We start from the raw sequence: 17,224 nt of genomic DNA, 5'->3' as shown, positions 1-17,224 counted from the left end.
GGCTCTGTTCCAGTGCCTCCGACCTGGGGAGGGGGACGGGTAGGCGGCAACCTGAGAGGCCCTCCCAGGGCCCTCTGCGCCAGCAGGTGCCGGGGGAGGGAGGGCCAGAGATGGGGGCAGGGGCTCCCAGGCTGGCTGCACATGCCCTCTCTCAGCTGCAGGGACGGACTCAACCTGCCTGAGAGCGTGGGTCTGGGGTGAGGAATGGGGTGGTTGGACCCTGGCCTTGCATCACTGGCTCTGCTCCCATGCTGGGGAGTGACAGTAAATGACTCCATCCTCTGTGCCCTGAAGCTGGGGGCCAGTGCCTCCCGAGGGGGACCCTCTCCCAGCCGACCCCAAGTCTCCTCTCTCCAGGGTACAGCTCTGGAGTCCTGAGGTCTTTGCCCTGGACACACGTCCCTGTGGGGACCAATGGGGTTCCAGGAGCTGACCCCACACCCGATTCGCTCATGGGGCATCCCAGGGTGTCTGCTCTTGTCCTCCAACGGCTGACCTCTTGCACTTGGACCCAGGGCAGGAACCTCTGGTCTCACCCCTCCGGGGGAGACACAGATTGAGTCCCTCCCTGTACTTACCCTCTACCCACACATCCGGCACCCCCTCCTTGGCCTCTCTCCCTCCAAACCTTGAGTGTGGGCAGCAGGCTTCGTCCAGCCCAGATCCTGCTCCATCCAGCTGTGCCCGCCCACAGAGCTCATCCCACGAGGGACCCCTCCCTGCCGATGGCCTTTCTCCAGCTGGGCCGCAGGAAGGCAAGGGCGACCCTGCAGAAGGCAAGCCCACTGACCCTGCTCCTGCGGTGCCCCCCGCTCACTAGAGTGGTAACCGCGTCTTACATAACACAGAGCGCTGACCTTGTGCCAGGCTCTGGCCCAGCCCTTCACAAATGATGGCTCATCTGACACTCCTCACAACCAGTGAGGTAGGTCCCATTATTAGCCATCCTCACAGACAGGGAAACTGAGGCACAGGGCAGTCAGGGAGCGTCCACAGTCACAGGTGGTGACTGAACTCAGGCTGCCTCTGGTCTGGGCCCTGGGCCTCGCCACTGGCTGCCCCCCGGGGGTGCTGTGGGCTGGCCACTCCGAGGGCCCACGTGGCCCAGTGATGGCCCGCCTCCCCCATGACCCCATGCCCGCCTGACACTCCCATTCAGGTCCCTGCCTGTGTAATTCAGTCATCAGGGCACTCTGAGAGTCAGTAGGGCTTGGCAGGGGCGGGGGGGGCGGTATATAAGGGGACATAAGGGGACTGAATGGTAACAGAAAAAAGACACAATAAAAAATTTTTAAAAAGTGAGCGGGCCACTGTCAGTAATGACATTGGGAGCCCAGGTGTGGGCTGGCCTGTGCAGGTGAGGGAGACGCACAGTCACACGGAGTGCGAGGTGCCGCTGGCCCCTAGCTGCTCCCACGGCCCCAGCAGAGGGGTGTCCCCAGAAAGCAGGGCACCCTCACCATTCTCCCACTGGGGGGCCTCAGTCCTCCTGGCCCAGTGTCTGTCCTGCCCACCCCCAACCAGGGTGTGGTGCACGGGGAGGAGCCCTGAAGGATGAAGGGGAGACCGATGTAAAGGCTCCGCCCCCAAGCAGAAGGCTTGGGGGGAGGTGTCTTTGGACCTGACAGGTGTGCGATCAAACCCATCCATCCCTCAGGCCAGCCTGGCCTGGGACCTGTGTCCCATCTCTGAACGGGGACAGTGGTGCCAATGGGCAGAGCTGCTGCGAGGGTGAGGAACAGTGAGTAGAGCAAGAGATCGGCGGGAACCCCTGTGCCCACCTGCCCTGCGATCGGGGTTGAAAAAAGGGGCAGGCCTGAGGCCACTGCACAGCCTGGCGCCGTCTGGGTTTGTATTTATTCGATGCAGGCCCAGCGCCCAGCCCTTCCCCAGGAAAGTGGCTGAACCAGGAGAGTAAAATAAATAAAGGCCACCGAGGTGTGAGTGTGGGCTGGGGTGGGGCCAGGGTGTACATGAGCCTGGGCCCCACCTTGGCTGTCTGACCCCGCCCGGACTCCGGCAGGCTCCAGGCGGGGCCAGCGGAGGCGCCCTCGAGGAGTGGGTCCTGGACTTCCTGCCAGCGCCAGCCCCTCCTCCTTCCTGCCCTCCCTTTCCTAGGCCAGGTCCTAGGAACAAGCTCTTGTTCCGTCTGGGGAGTTGAGGGAGGAAGATGGAGGGTCCGGCGCCCAAGTATGAGGTCACAGCCCAGGTCTGCCTTGCTGGGACAGGGGAGCAGGGACAGGGGAGCAGGTGGGCAGACACCCCAAGCCAGCAGGCCTTCATGCACCGTCCTGCCACGCGGCAGCCCAGCCTCCGCTCCTGGCTGTTGCCCTCCCGCTCTCCCTACCCCCCAGATCCGCACTGCACAGCACACTCAGGAGTCACACCAGCTTCCAGCCTTGTCCAGGGGCCCGGCAGCCCCTCGAGCATCCCTGGTCGGCTCTCTGCCTGCCGTGTCTTCCTCATCTTCCTCCTCCTCCTCCCCGTCAGTGAACTCATCCTGGCTGAGGCTATAGGCCAGTGTGGTGTGGGCCAGGTCCACCTCAATGGGGAAGACGTCGGCGTCCCGCAGCACAGCATAGCAGTCGTTGTAGTACTTGGACATGGTAGACACGAAGCGCTGCAGCTGGAACACGATGTCCTGGACTGGGGCGGGCAGGGGGAGGGGCTCCGGTGGGCCGGGGCTGCCTGCCTTGCCCAGCGGACCCTCCATACCTGCCGGGACCGCCCCCCTACCCGGAGCTTCCCCTTGGGCACCTCCCCGACCTCAAATCCAGGCAGGGGGCAAAGCAAGGGCTGCCCAGTCCCACACAGAACCCAGGTGCCTATTCCAGCTGAGGGAACAGAGGCGTCCCACTGAGTGAAAGGGCTGTGGACTGCACCCCAGGGAGTCTGCCCCACCCAGATCAGGCTGGGGGGGGCGGGGGGGGCCTCCCCGGCAGTGGGTGCACTCCCGCCAGGGTTCTGTCTTGGGTCCGACCCAGAGTGCTGCACTGCCCGGCTGGGCCCTGGGCCCAAATGAGTGCTCTTCCCTTCTGGGCCCCCAATTCCCCAGCTCTGAAGTGGGGAGACGGTGCCCACCCCACCACCCCGAGGACGGCGGGTGGACTCACTGGGTAGGCGTGACCCCCACCTCGGCGCACCCCCAGGGCCCTCACCGTGCTTCTGATCCAGCAGCTCCATCTTCTCCAGCACGTCCTTGCGCATCTGCGAAAAGCGAGCGCGCGCCTCCTGGCGGCAGCGCAGGATCAGGCGGTACTCGTAGTTGCCGGTGCTCACGCGGTACAGGGGCTCCCCGAGGGCCTGGGGCAAGCGGGTGGTGGGCACGTCAGGGGTGGGGAAGAGGTGGGGGGAGGCAGGAAGGCTCACGCCCCGCCCCATTCGGCTCTTCTCTGGCTCCCCGGGTCCCTCACCTCTGAGAGGCCAGGGATTGCTGGAAGCACTTACACTTTTGTGAAAAAACAAACAAAAACCCTTCCTGTGTTAAATAAATGAACATTTAGTTATAAGATGGATCCTGGTATCAAAAATAGTGCAAATTAAGAATAAAAAAGGCCTCCTAGGGGAGAGGAAAGTCAGTTCTTCCCTGCAAGAACCTCACAAAGTCAGGGGCAGGGCACGGGCGGCTGTTCTGGGAGTGGGCACAGGGCTGGTCCCACCGCATGTGGCCAGAGGGGCCGGGGTGGCAGAGATGGCCCCACATCTTCAGGAACAAGAGCCAGCCAGGCCCCCCAAGCCACTCCCAGGCTGGCCTGGCCCACCCGGTGTCCCTGGCAAAGACAGGACCTTTGGGGGCCCTTCGAGGCAGGCAGGGGATGCACTGAGCCCTTTGGACCCAGGGCTGTGCCCTGCCCTGTGCACTCACGATGCAGCTGTACTCCTCGTCATCCATCTCCTTCACCTTCAGGCAGTATGACTGTGGGGACAGGAGAGGCTGGCTGTCGGAGTGGCTGCACCTGCTGGGGGCCCGCTCTGAAGCACCCAGCTCCCCACATGCCACACAGCCCCAAAGGCACCCAGGGGAGCAGCCATGCCGAGCCTCCTGGGCCCTGCAGACCCCCTGCTGGGCAGAGGGGAGGCCCACGGAGAGGACAGTGGTGCTCGGGAGTGCGGAGGCCTAAGCACCTCACACACACTGGTGCTTGCTCGGGGTGGCCCCTGGGGCAGCAGACAGGGCAGAACACGCACCGGGGAGGGCGTGAGAGGCAGCACCCCCTTTACCAAACTCAAGGCCCGAGAGATGCTCTGGGAAAATGGGTCCCCTGGTCCCAGGCGCTAGGGAGGCCTTGCCAACTCTGCTGCAGACGGGCCTGTGAAAGGCACTCAGCGTCCAGCAGCAGAGGGCCCACCCCGGGCTCCAGGAAGCGCGGCCACCACTCCTTCCACCGCAGAATGGTCACTTAAACGTAAGACTCACCGACGTCCCTCAGTGCCCACCGTGTAACCACTGACCTAGTCTAACCCCTTAGTAAAGTGACCCCAAAATCCCAAGGGGTCAGAGGTCCACACTGAGGGCTCTGCCACCAGATTCCTGGCACTGCCCAGGCCCAGGGCCCGCACCTCCCTCCGACTTGAGGGGCTCCAGCCGGCTCCAAGCGGGCTCTCACCCTGCAGGCCAGAGCGGCCCCCCACTCACAGACCACTCACCAGGTACTCGAACTTCACGTCCAGGTACTTTTTGATGGTGAGGCGTGTGTCGGGGATGGCTTTGTGGAGGTACGTGTTCAGGTCCGTCAGCATCTGGGGGGGACAGGGGCGCATGCTGAGGCCCCCACGGGCTGGGGTGACAAAGAGCGGCACCGCCGTGTCAGTCTCCCGGTGGACTCCAACCGCCAGAGCCCACGGGCGCCCCTGATGGTCTTGGTCATTACAAAGAGGCTAGATGGACCAGGCCCAGGGCAGCCTGGGACTCAGGGCCACAAACCCCCTAGAGGTCGACGCCAGGCCAGGTGTTCCGACTCCAGGACAGGACCCTTCCTCGTGACACACGGCCCCCGCCCAACCCTCCCATGCCGACACACGGGTGCTCCACCGGACGGACCGGCTTGATGGTCTTCAGCAGCCGAATGCCAAACTTCTCGATGTTGCGGTGGGCATCAGCGAACTTCACAAAAGCCTCACTAGCGGCCGGCTGCGGCTCCCGCACCCCGATCACGGAGAACACGTCCCCAAAGGCTGCGAGACAAGTTGGCCCTGAAGGCTGCCCCTCCCTGGCCTTTGTGGTGGTGGGGGATTGTGGGGGAGGAGGAGGGCACGGGGCATGGCAGGCTGAAGGCCAAGCTCTGCGTGGGGTCTACACCCGACAGGAGCTGGTCAGCACCCCTAGAGGGTCAGAGGGAGCTGGGTCTGTACCACTGAGGAAGCGTGGTTGGTACCTCAAGGTACCCTAAGCTTTCCCTCCATCTCCCGAGGGACCAGGCCACAGGAGATGGCTAGGCCAGGTCGGGGGGACAGCAGTGCCATCTGAGGGCAGAGCACTTGGTCTCTGCTCCTTAGGAGCAGTGTGACCCTTTCCTGTGCCCTGGCTTCCCTTTCCCACCTGGAAAATGGGGTGGGCAGTGGCTGCCCCCTGAATACAGACAGGGCTCAGATGAGGGGCTGCCCCCTGAAGACCAGCTGATCTGGACCCACCCCCACCCCCCGCCACCCCCCGCCACTCCGCCTAGCCTCCTTCAGAGCCTGGACAAGGCCCCACCCAGAGCTGCCCAGGGTCAGACGTGATGCTGTCTGCCCAGCACCTTGGCCACACCCGAGGTGGGGAGGGGTTTGCCTGGGGTCACATGGTGAGTTCAGGGGGCGCCCTTACCCCGGTGCGTCTGTGACAGCTCATAAAAGGCCCGCAGGAGGTTCTTGGTGTGCTCTGTCATCCCTGGGGAGAGACCACACCAAGGGGGTGGGGCAGGTGGCAGGCCCCACGGGCCTGGGACATGCCCCCAACCCTCCACTCCACCCCGTCCCTGTGCTCACTGACTTTCCCATGGTGCCCCCCCAGGCCCAGGGGTGCATGCGCACAGCCCCTGCCGTGAAGAGCCCGGTTGTGAAGAGCCAGGGCCCACGGGGGTGGGAGGCAGACCGGCCCCTGTAGGCTTTGTCTGGGGGCGGGGAGAGCACCCGTCCTGGGGACTTCCCTACGACCCCACTCTTACTTTAATTTTTGTGGGTATGCATTACTTTTATAATCCCAAAATGTATGTCTTTAAGACTTTTAAAAAAGAATTCTTAACAGCCATGGCCCTGGAATTTGGAAGGCTGGCACACCTGCCCCACTGCGGCCCCCCCAGGACACGGCCAGCGGGGCCCACGCACGATGGGGGGTTGCCGCCCACCTTTGTAGAGCTCCGCTGTGCGTTCCAGCTCCTCCAGTCTCTTGACAAGCCCGTCTACGGGGATCAAAGAGGGGGTCAGTCCATTTCTGCTCTTTGGTCTCTGTGAGCCGGGGTGGGGAGAGACAGCAGGGGGCCTGGGCCAGGCCTGAGGGCAGAGGAGGACCCCAGAGGACAAACACAATCCGTAGGGAGCAGGGCAGGGTCCATGGGTGGGGGGGGCTGGGCCCCTCAAGGGCTGCTGGGCTCAGAACACCCAGGTGAGAGGCAGGGTGGCCCCCAGCACCCCTGAGACAAGCCCCCTGACCCAGAAGGCTGGGGTGCATCAAAGGGGCCAATGCAGGGACTTCCGCAAGTCACCTGTGAGAAATGGTTGGGGTGGCTCTCCCAGGCCAGCCTTGAAGCCAAGGCCCCCACAGGCCAACCCGAGCCCCGCCTAGAGCCCACGGGGAAGGTGGTCAGGGACAGCGGCTGAGACGAGCCAGCACGGCTCCCGGCACCGAGAAGCGAACATGCTAGCTCAGAGGGGCAGTGACGTGGGGAGGGGGACATTCTGCAAGGGCTCTGAGGGGGAGCCTGCACTGGACAGGGCCCAGGTGACCGCTCACTGAGTGGGTGTCTACCGAGCGCCGCTGAGCGCAGGCCCACGTTAGGCCCTGGGGAATGGCCAGGTGAGTGGGGTCCCACAGGTGCCCTGGAGGCTCACAGTCGAGCAGCGGGGCCAGGCAGTGGCTGCCCACGTCTGGTGGGCAGTAAGGGCTGTAAAGTGAGGGGAGCACGTGGACTGCCAGGGCTGAGGCGGGCCTTTCGCATTAGAGAGGGGCCAGCCAGGAGCTACCAGCCCGGCTCCGGGCCACGGCAGCAAGGAGCTGAACCAGTAGGGCTTCCCCTGTGGTGAGCACCGTGCCCTCCACTCCGACTCTGACGGGGTGCGCTGCACCACCCCACCGGAAGCAGCAGCGGCAACTGCAGGCCTGGGGCCCATGGGTGCAGCTTCCATGCCCGGCCATCCCCAGCCAGGGTCTGGCCTTCCCGCGCTCCTATGCTGGGCTGGACCCCTCCAGGCTCCCTCCACACCTCTCAGTCCTTCCTCCACGTGAGCCTTTGGGGGAGAGCGACTTCCCTTGTTTTACAAAAAACAACCAGGGACAGAGAGGTAACGCAGCTTGATCACAGGCACACAGCAGGGGCTGTCAGAGCTGGGGTGCCCCCAGTCTCCAGTGGGGACCCGGCGGAGGGGCGGAAGGGAGGAGCAGAGGCCGAGGCTGGGTCTTCCTCTGGACAGGGGAGGCCGCCTCGAGGCAGGCTGTTGGGGGAGGAAGGCGTGGGCTCCAGGGGCGCCAGGAGGGAAGGGGGCACCGTGGAGGTCCTGGTGAGGCTGTGGCCACCGGCTGGCCTCAGGGCCCCGGCTGCTCAGCGGCCTAGTGCCTGGCCAGCCTGGCAGGGCGGGAGCCACGTAAGCGGCCTACTGCTGCTTTTAGCAGGGTCACGGGACATCATGCCAGCTTCAGTTTTAGAAACTCTATTTAAGGCTAGGGAAATTGCAAGGTTTGGGGGGAAAAACACAACAACCGGTTCTAATTTCATCTCAACGCATGGTAACTACAGTAACAGGGATTTATAGACACCAAGAGGCTGAAAATAGCAGCCTCCATTTTTGAACGCCTTTTGGAAGGAGCTCAGACCCCACCCCCATGTCCCAGCCAATGAAGCCCAGTGCGCCCTGCCACGCCTACAATTTATGGAGGAATTTACATCTGCCCCCCACGCTCAGCGGGGTTGCTGCTGTTTATAGACGCAAGCTGCTGACGGCGGGAGCGGGGCCAAGTTCTTCACTGGCCACCCTGGGGGGAGAGCGAGTGCACAGGCATGTGTGGGTGTGAGCGCGCGCACCCGGCAGGCCCTCTCCCTCCAGGCAGCCACCTCCACCCCCAACAGCTGAAAGGAGGGCAGCAGCGCCACCTCCTGGAGGAAGGCAGTAACGGAGCTGGGCCAGCGCAGGAGCCTCGGGAGCGCTAGTGCAACAGGGAGAGAGGAGGGCCCGCCTTAGCACGCGGTGGCACGGGGGGCAGGGCTGGGCCTGGGTAGGAGAGCAGTGGGCCGCAGTGGTGAAGGCAGCAGCTCCCACCACTGTGGGTCCATCTCCCTGTCTGTGACCTGCATCTGTGAGTCCTCGCCTGGAGGTGGGGGACACTCAGCTGACCACTGTCGACGCCTTGTGGGAGCTAGAGAGGCCTCCAGGGATTCAAAGAGATGGTGACCATAGGGCCAGGCCAGAGGGACCCGTGATGGCTTTGTTGGACAGGCAGCGCCCTTCGCCCTGGGAGCCTGGGCCTGAGACTCCGGGCCAGGGCCGGGGAAGGAAGGGACTCACCATTGCACAGGATGGCCCGGCTCAGGCCCAGGGCATCTGCAGTCCCCGAACTCATGTTTTCCACCAGCCGATGCTTCACCTTCTTCAACACTGGGACCAGGTGAGAGAGAGGGGCTTGGTGGGCAGCGTCTGCAGCAGGCCCCCCGCCCCACCTCATCAGGGCTCACTGGGGCAGCTATGCCATGGGGGGGTCCCCATGGGGGGTACTGGGCCCGGCTCCATTTACACTCAGGGGCCTTTGAGAGCCTGGCAGGGGGTCGCCTCACAAAGCGCTGAGCCCAGGGCCCAGGCCTCCACGCAGCAGCTCAGCATGGACAGCCCAGATGCCACAGCCTTGACGGAACCCCAGGGAAGTCAAAGGATGCCCCTCCCCCCACCTCCACATCCAGGGGAGGAGAGGCACCACTGATGACAGTGGACCCTAGACCTGAGACTCGGTCACTGTACACCGGTTGCATACTCAGTCTCGCTTGGCCCAGGGCCAGGGCAGACACAAAAGGTTTGAGAGGAGGAACGCAAGACAGACTCAATCTGCCCTTGGCCCCTTTCCTTAAAAAATTGGGAGGTGGGTCTGGCCCCAGGGTACAGGGAAAGGGCGCCAGACTGGAGCCCAGGGATCTGGGTGCACATTCACCCAGGGGACACAGCGCCTTCTAGGGGTCGCAGGCCTTGATCTGCAATGAGGGGCTGGCCCAAAGGACCTGGCCTGCCGTGCACTCTGGATCTGGGAGTGTCTAGAGAACCAGCCCCACAGCAGAAGCCACCTTGCCTGGGGCACGCTGGGCAGGGGAGCTGGCCCAAGGTTGGTCCAGACCTGAGCTTTCCTGGGGTCCTGAAGCTGGGTGGGAGAAGGAGCCGAGGTGGAGTGGGGGTGTGCAGGGGCCCTTGAGGCACCAGGCGAGGACTGGGGTGCCCTCCCCGTCGGGAGGGTGAGTGCCCAGGCCCATGAAGGACAGCCCTGGGGCAGCAAGGTCCCAGAGGAGGTGGCCTCCCAGCCCCGGGGCCTGGCACAGCCAGAAAGTTAGAGCGTGACCACGTAACTGCTGACGCAGTGTCACAAAGGGGCCCCGGACGCCACCGCTCCAGCCCGGCTTACCGATATCCAGGGACATGCCCTGCTTAGGGTCCGCCTGCAGCTTGTTGTAGTGGATGGTCACCTCCCCCTGGAAAAGCAGGGTGGGCAGGGCTGAGGAGGGGCCTCTGGGTCCCTGGCCCATTCCCCAGGGAGGGCCGAGGCCCCGCAACCAATGGTCATGAGGGAGCCCCGACCCCGGCCCTGCCAGGCCTGGGGCTGTGACAGGCCCTGCACTGAGAGGGCTCTACTCCCAGGTCCCTCCCTCTCCGTCCCCCAGGCCCCGGGGAATCGGCAGGGACAAGGACAGATGAGGGGTCCTCGCACATCCTGTGCTCCAGCCAGATCAGGCGCGTTGCCCTCCCCCGTGGCACACTCCGCCCTTTGCTGCGCTGGCTCCGCCCCTCCCAGTGCAGGATCCTCCCCCTCGCCCTGAGCGCGCCCGCCCTTCTCCGCGCCTGATGCTGGGATATCTGCGGAGGAGCAGCGCAGGGGCCCGGCCCGGGGCCCAGCCGCAGGGTAGGCCGCCGCGGCCACTCCCACCCTCACAACCCTAACACCCTTCAACCCAGGACAGAGCCCCCCAAACACAACACAGTGTTTCAGAATTGGGTCCTGAAGGGAAACCACACTGGCTCGAGGTGGTGAGACCAGGGGTGGGCACGGCAGGTGGGCTGGGGCCACCACAGGTGGCGAGGGGGGAGCACCACGGCGAGAGTCAGCCCCAGGTGCCGGCCCTCTGGGTGACCCCAAGCAAATCCCTTCCTCCCTCGAGGCACCCACACAAGAGCTACGAGATCCTCGGGTTCATATTGAGGCTGGGAATACCCATGAGGGGCTCTGGTCCCCATGGAAACGTGAGGGGCTGGTGGGAGGCAGGATGTGGAGGGTCCTGGCGAGGAGCCATGGTGAGGTGTGACCCAAAGGGGTGCACACCCCTCCCCAGTTGTAAACCAGAAGGAAACACCGCCCCCACTTCCCACGATGAGCTCCTCGGCCCAGCAGGTAATGCCCGGGACAGTCAAGTCCAGACCCCGGGGAGCAGCAGCTGGGCTCTGAGTCAGCTTGTCACTTCCTTTTGTGCAACGGGGCCCTGGACCCCAGCCCCAGCTCCCACCTGTCCCTGGGCTACAGGGGCTGAAGTAGGAGAAAGGCCAGGGTTGGACTCTCGGCCCTGAAGGAGGAGGAAGGAGAGCAGCGGGGCAGAGCAGAGCGAAGGGGACAAGGCGCCGGCCCTGGACTGAGGCAAGAAAGGGGGCCTGGAAGGAATGATGGCACCAGGCCCTTAAGGCATGGATGGTGGAGGGGGCGGGAGGAACGGTTTGGACGAGGGGCAGAGGGAGCTCAAACACTCGGCCAGGCTCAGCTTACAGCTGGAACCCTTAACTCCCAGACTGTGAAGCCATCCCGCGGCTTTACAGCTCCTTCACGGTGTCAGTTCCCCGAGGCACTCGCAGCAGATCTCCGGGGAATGGCGGAAGAGCCACGCGCCAGCGCCTGCAGGGATGCCCCCACTGTTCAGGAGGAGCCTTGGCCTGGAGCCGCTGTGGGGAGGGGTGCGGGGTGCAGAGCAGGGAGCTGGCGGCAGACTACGGTCCGAGGAAGAGAAGACCGGCACCTGGACGGGAGCTGCCCCAGAGCCAGGAGGTGTCCTGGGGATCTGCCAGTCCAGGCGGGCCCACGGCAATGAAAGCGCCTACAGGAAAGGGCCAGGGGGCTTCTCTTTCCCTCTTGCCCCCTCCCAGGCCTACCACGGCTCAGTGACATCTCCTGGGTGTCTGTGACCCAGGTGTCTGTTTCCTTCTGGTTTAGAACTAGGGTGTGTGTGCGCCCTTCTGGGTCCTCCCCTCATCCCCCACACCGTGGCTCCTCACCAGGCCCCTCCACATCCTGCCTCGCACCAGCCCCTCACGTTTCCGTGGGGACCGGAGCCCCTTGTGCATGTTTCCAGCCTTGATGTGGACACGGGGCTCTCCCAGCTCTCGTGTGGGTGCTTGGAGGGAGGAAGGGATTTGCTTGGGGTTGCCCAGCGGGGCCAGCACCCAGGGCTACTTCTGCTGTGGCGCTCCCCCCCTTGCAACCTTGGACTTCAAGCTTCAGCTCCGGCCCTGACTGGGGACACCCCAGCTCACCCTGAAGCCTGGTTCTGTCTGATTGGCCCCCAGGAGCTCAAGGACAGGGCACTTTCTGCTCCTAGTGCCCACCCCCCCTTGCCGAGGCCCACATGAGTCCTGGAGCACAGCTGGCGCTGCCTGAATGGACACAGGAGGAACCGAGGGAGGCTGGGGCGAGGCCCGGACCCTGACACTCCCAGGACAGTGGCTGGCAGGGCCAGCCCCCTCCAGGCCTGCCGGGGCCTCAGAAGCGGCTTTGCTGGCTCAGGGCGCCTGCACCTGCACCTGCAGCTGCCCTTACCTTCACTTCCTGAATCATCTTGGCCACTTCCACCTTGGTTTTCCCTTTGATAGATCTGCCATTGACACCGGTGATCTCATCGCCAGCTGCCACGGTGCCATCCAGGGCCGCTGGGGTATTGTCAAATACCTGGGGTGCACAAGGAGGGTGGGGTGGGGAGAAAGGGAGAAATGGGAGAACAGCCGGTAAGAGACCATCATGCCCTTCGCCCAACCAATACCTGGCCTCATCCTGGCCTCTATCCTCCGGTCTCTTACATGGGGCGAGAGAAACACAGGGTAGATGTGCCTGAGCAGATGGCCCCACGTTCTGGGGGCAGGAGGAGGAGGGCAGGAGGTAAATGCGAGCCATGACACTTGCCCTTTCTGATGCCGAACCCACCGGACAGCACACACCCATCTGAGCGTCTGCCCCTCCCAAGTCACGTCTGTGGCAGATTTTCCTAACAAAGCTGCTCCGAGCTGACCGACGCTGATTTAGCCAAAAAGTTACGGAATTACTACGCTGCGCAGACAGGGTGAGAGGAGGCAGAGTGGTTTTAGAGGAGACAGGCTAAGCAGGCACAGGGTGAAGAGGCCTGGGAAGGCCTGGGGAGAGCGCCTCCCTGACACCTCCTGGACCGGAAGAGGCCAAATCGCTTGAGAAGGCAACACGCTGTGCTGCAAGACTAGGTCCCGGGAATCTCCGCCTTCAAGGCCTAGAAGTGACTCCTTTGCAAGATCCTCAGAGACCATACTTTCCCTTCTGCCACTGACGGCTACTGAGCCGTCAGAACAAACTAGAACAGGGTAGAATCCAGGTCAGGTTTATGTCCGAGACGGCAAGGCTCCTTCCAAGTCTACAGAAAGATCGCTGCCACTCCTGAGTCACAGCTGACAGAACACGAGGCTGCTCCCTCTACAAGGGACAGCAGACTCGTTCATTACCACGGGCAGATCATCTGGGGAAGTGAACAACTGCTGCAAAAACAGTAGCAGTGCCCTGGCTGCTATGGCTCGGTTGGTGGGGCACTATCCGGCAAACCACAAGGTCGCCTGTTCAATTCCTGGTCAGGGCATATGCTGGGATGTGGGCCAGGTCCCCAGGTGGGCGTGTGAAAGAGGAAACCAATTGATGTTTCCCCTCCTCTTTCTCCCTCCCTTCCCTTTTCTCTCTAAAAAGACATGGGCTCATTAAAGACACTGATGGAAAGCCTTCCACGTCCGGCATCTCCCCAAGTGCTGACTGCTGGGCAAAGCCAGCAGGGCCCTGCCCTCACAGCACAAGGAGTCTGGAAGGCAGCTAGGCACTCGACAACTAAGACAGTGACAAGTGCTGAGAAAGGAGAAAAGAGACTGAAGTATGGGAGGAGAACAAGGGGGGACCTACTTATGGGGCGGTCAGGAAGGACTCTCCTAGGAGGTCAGACCTCAAGAACAGGAAGGAACTCCGCAGAAGAGAGGAGGGAACCTGCCTGCATGATACCCACGTAAGGAGGGGGCTCTTCCCCTCGAGGGCCTCACCCGCAGCCCCAAAGCACCCAATACCTGGACGATATAGAGGCAGGGGCAGTACTGGGCCCCTCCCCCAATGCTGATCCCGATCAGGTTCTGAGCATCCTTCTGCAGGGTCACCTTCCCCGGCACGGTCGGGATTCCACTACAAAGAGACGCACGTGAGGCTGAGTCTCCTGGAGGAAGGGGGACTGGAGGGGACGGGGAAGGGGATGGGGAAGGGGACAGGCCTCCTGAAACCCTGACAGGCTGCGGATGCTGCACAGCCCTCCCTTCCACATCTGGCCAGAGAGACGGCGTTTGGTGTTGAAATGCGTGCAGCTCTCAAAGTCATGGGACCACAGCCCGGCTCTGCCACTAATCGGCCACGGGCTTGGGAGAGCTACCCCCTCTGCACCTCGGTTTCCTCATCCCTAAAATAGTACGGATAAAATGGCCGCTTTATCCAAGTTCTCGTAAGAAAGTGCACAGGAAGTATTTAACACCAAGCCAGGCCACAGTAAGCACTCCATAAAAACAGGCTTCATTCTACCTCTGAGGTTTGAGTCTGACATCACCTCTTCAGGTGTGTATGGAATGTTAAGATCCCCTCCTTTGGGAGACCTTCCCCTGTTAAACAACCCGTCACCCATCTCTCAGCTGCGCTACTCAATTACCTCCCGGTTTTCACTATAAATTAGCACATACTTATGTTTTGTGGTAAATGTTCTCACTTACGCACTCACTCCCTCAACAGCAAATACGTACTAACAACCTCCTGACACCGTAGCGCACCTGCCAAAGTGCCGAAGACACAGAAAGGCGCCAGACCAGGACCTTACTACGAGGCAGGGCAGAATCTAATAAGGAGACTACCTGAACTTTTGAAAACCTGTCCCACTAATTGTCTACACTGGGGAGGGTGGTGCGTTTATGATCTTCCTATTCATCCTTCTAAACCTGGCTCAACTGCCACTTCCTCTGTGAAGCCTTCCCTGAACATCCCACTCCACCTGCTCTGCTCTCTCCATTAGGACCCTTATGGCCCTGGTCTGTAATGATCTGTTATTGCATCCACAGCCCCCTACAGACGTGAGCTCCTGGAAGGGCAGGGTCCCTTCTGCTACAGTACATGACCAAGACCCGATCCACCATGGAAAAGCAAGAGTCGTGCAACTGGGAAGCAAGGGGGCCTGGGGGGTGGCGCTGGGGGGCCTGGGGCACCTGCACTTTTGGGAGTTGGGAGAAAGAAACACTCACAGTTTATCCTCTTCGATGTCATAGTCCAAGTCTGCAAACATGGTTCCGAGAGCTGAGGTGGGCCGGCTAACTGCTCAGCTCGGCGGGGGGGATAGAGAACTGGATCCGAGAGATAAAGGAGCGGAGGGGCTTAGGGAACTGATGTGCCTACCTGCCAACTCCAACCCTGGCGTTGCCGGCCCTCCCCCTTCCCTCTGGACGGTGGGGGGCGTCCCGGCGGGTGGGTAGGTGATTATTCTTCCTAGGTAAGTGGTGGGGAAGAGCTGGGGGGAGGGGACTCCAGACCAAGGCGGTAGGCTCAGAGCCCGTCCCACGGGTCTCCAAGCTCTGGGGTGAGGACCCTCCGCTCACCGGAAGCGTCGGTCCCACAGTCGGGTCCGGGCCAGCCTGGCACCTGAACCCACCTGCCGTTCCACCTGTCGGCGGCCGCGACTGTGGCGTCACTTCCGGAAGGACGCAAAAGTCACGCCCTTCCCCTGCGGGTATTTGCCCCAATACCTGCAGACAACCCTTCCCTTCCTGGCTCCCGGGGCTCCCAGAACCAGGAAAGAGAACAAGAACTGACGGAAGCTCGCTGTCGGCATGAGAAAGCGGAAACAGAGAAAAGGTCTGGACAGTCCGACAGCGTTCAACTCCTCCCCTTGTCCTGTGGCCGCCGCCATCTTGGTGAGGGCAGGGTTCTTCCCAGCTTCCTCAGCGAGACTCCGGGGACCACGCCGGTTGGGCGGTTGCCGTGGCAACGTGAGCATCCTTGGGTGCGGAGACTTGCGGTGAAGCCCGATGACCTACAAACCCTTTCCCACTTTCCGTACCCCGTCCTAGGGTGCTGTGACTCCTCTACTAGAGAGACAGGGTTCGAGCCAGCCTGCCTAATCCGTTTTGAAAACCAGGAAACCAAGTGTCAGAGAGAGGAAGAGACAGGGTCCAGAGCCACCCAAACAAGGTTTGGTGTAAGATCTAGACCTTTGAGACTTCGACCTCACCAGTGCCCTTTATACACCTGCATATTCGTGTCCAGTGGATCTGCTTTTAACAAGTCGGGCAGGTTACTTCCCCCTCCCTTCACGCACCTCCCTCCTCTCCTTGCATGCAAACTGGGGAGCATCGAGGCAGGTGCTTTCTACTGTACTTGGTGAAGCTTCCTCACTCCCCATCTCCTTTGTTAGCCCTGAGAAACAGCTCTCCTGGAGTCCCACTGAGGGTCAGGAAATGCCATCTGTGCTTCCCAGCCGAGGGGTCTGCATCTCATCTCCCACCATGCTCTGCTGCTGTGACTGTTGTGTAGAATGGATTCCCTGGATGCCCTGGCATCCACCTCACCCTGGCAGCCTGGGCCCAGGCCTTTCCACCTTCCTTCCCTGGCTGCCCCCAGGGGCTTCGGAGGAAAGACAGATGCAGAAAGATGATTATCAGAAGATTTCATGGACTGATTGGAGCCCACCCACCCCCTCCTCAGGGAGCTAATCTGAGCCTCAGCAGATGTGCAGAATGCCACAGAAGCAATGACCTTCTCCTGTCCCCACTGCTCTGCTGGTGGGATCACTTTCGAAGGATTTTGAAGTTCACCGTGACCCTGTCTCTCCTCCACCTGTACCGATTTTGTAATGCCTTCCATAGGATGCTAGGAATTTATCAGCAGGTGTCATTGCAACAAACAAGGAAAAGAAAATCAAGTTGCTTTGTCATGCCCATTAGAATGAAAATATTAGGTCCCAGTTTATATTTGTCAGTGCAGGGATCTCCTGTCCCAGCCAATTAAGGGGGCAAGGTTGCAGCCATGAATTTATTTGAGGGGAAAGTAAGTTGGAGCACCTGTTCCATCACCCAAGTGAGCATTTCTTGTCTCCCAGGGGGTGGAAGCCCCTGGGGTAGGTCTTGCCCTTCATATCTCCCCCTGAACCTGGCACAATATCTGGCTGCAGATGAAGTGCATAGAAATAGCTGTAGCTTTATATGAGACGGGGCATTCTCTGGGCCTTGGAGGAGAGGCCGTGGATGGGCAGAGAGGGATTGAGGCGACAGGAGCCTGAAACCAGGGCCTTCAGTATAGGTCCTGAAGTTTGGAATTTTAATTCTCAGCAAACAGCGATTTCCAAACCTAGGAGTTCTAACACAGCCTGCAGCCCTGCCACCCCAACTCTCGACCCCCGAGCAAGCTCTGCCAGTTTGTAGCTGGGGCATTTGGGGCAAATCACCCTGTGCCTCTGAGCCTCGGATATCTGTAAAATGGGGATGTCGACCCCTCCCGAGGGTGAAGGTATGAAGATGAAGACTAAAGGGGAAAGGGGTGTGAAAGGATTTGTGAGTC

At 61.7% G+C, this 17,224-nt stretch overlaps 1 protein-coding gene across 4 annotated transcripts; it reads right to left on the bottom strand.

The window, feature by feature from the left end:
- Nucleotides 1–1,826: 1,826 nt before the first annotated feature.
- Nucleotides 1,827–15,586, bottom strand: PICK1 (protein interacting with PRKCA 1). 4 transcript variants are annotated; one of them, XM_037068300.1, is made up of 13 exons: nucleotides 15,415–15,586; nucleotides 14,917–15,015; nucleotides 13,711–13,822; nucleotides 12,185–12,313; nucleotides 9,794–9,860; nucleotides 8,698–8,787; nucleotides 6,327–6,380; nucleotides 5,807–5,869; nucleotides 5,042–5,175; nucleotides 4,648–4,740; nucleotides 3,866–3,916; nucleotides 3,159–3,303; nucleotides 1,827–2,646 (listed from the first exon to the last, which is right to left on the bottom strand). In XM_037068300.1, the coding sequence occupies exons 2-13, from the start codon at nucleotides 14,955–14,957 to the stop codon at nucleotides 2,375–2,377; spliced, it is 1,251 nt and encodes a 416-aa protein (XP_036924195.1). In that variant the 5' UTR covers nucleotides 14,958–15,015; nucleotides 15,415–15,586; the 3' UTR covers nucleotides 1,827–2,374. The 4 variants fall into 4 exon arrangements, with proteins under 4 accessions (XP_036924195.1, XP_036924193.1, XP_036924196.1 ...); XM_037068298.1 differs by lacking the exon at nucleotides 15,415–15,586 and adding an exon at nucleotides 15,268–15,406; XM_037068301.1 differs by lacking the exon at nucleotides 15,415–15,586 and adding an exon at nucleotides 15,321–15,406.
- Nucleotides 15,587–17,224: the final 1,638 nt, after the last annotated feature.

The sequence above is a fragment of the Sturnira hondurensis genome, unplaced genomic scaffold (genome assembly GCF_014824575.4).
Source record: "Sturnira hondurensis isolate 20B ecotype Veracruz unplaced genomic scaffold, ASM1482457v3 Scaffold0017436, whole genome shotgun sequence".
Lineage (NCBI taxonomy): Eukaryota > Metazoa > Chordata > Mammalia > Chiroptera > Phyllostomidae > Sturnira > Sturnira hondurensis.
The sequence above is the reverse complement of the archived record's forward strand: the minus strand, read 5'-3'. Positions and strand labels throughout refer to the sequence as shown.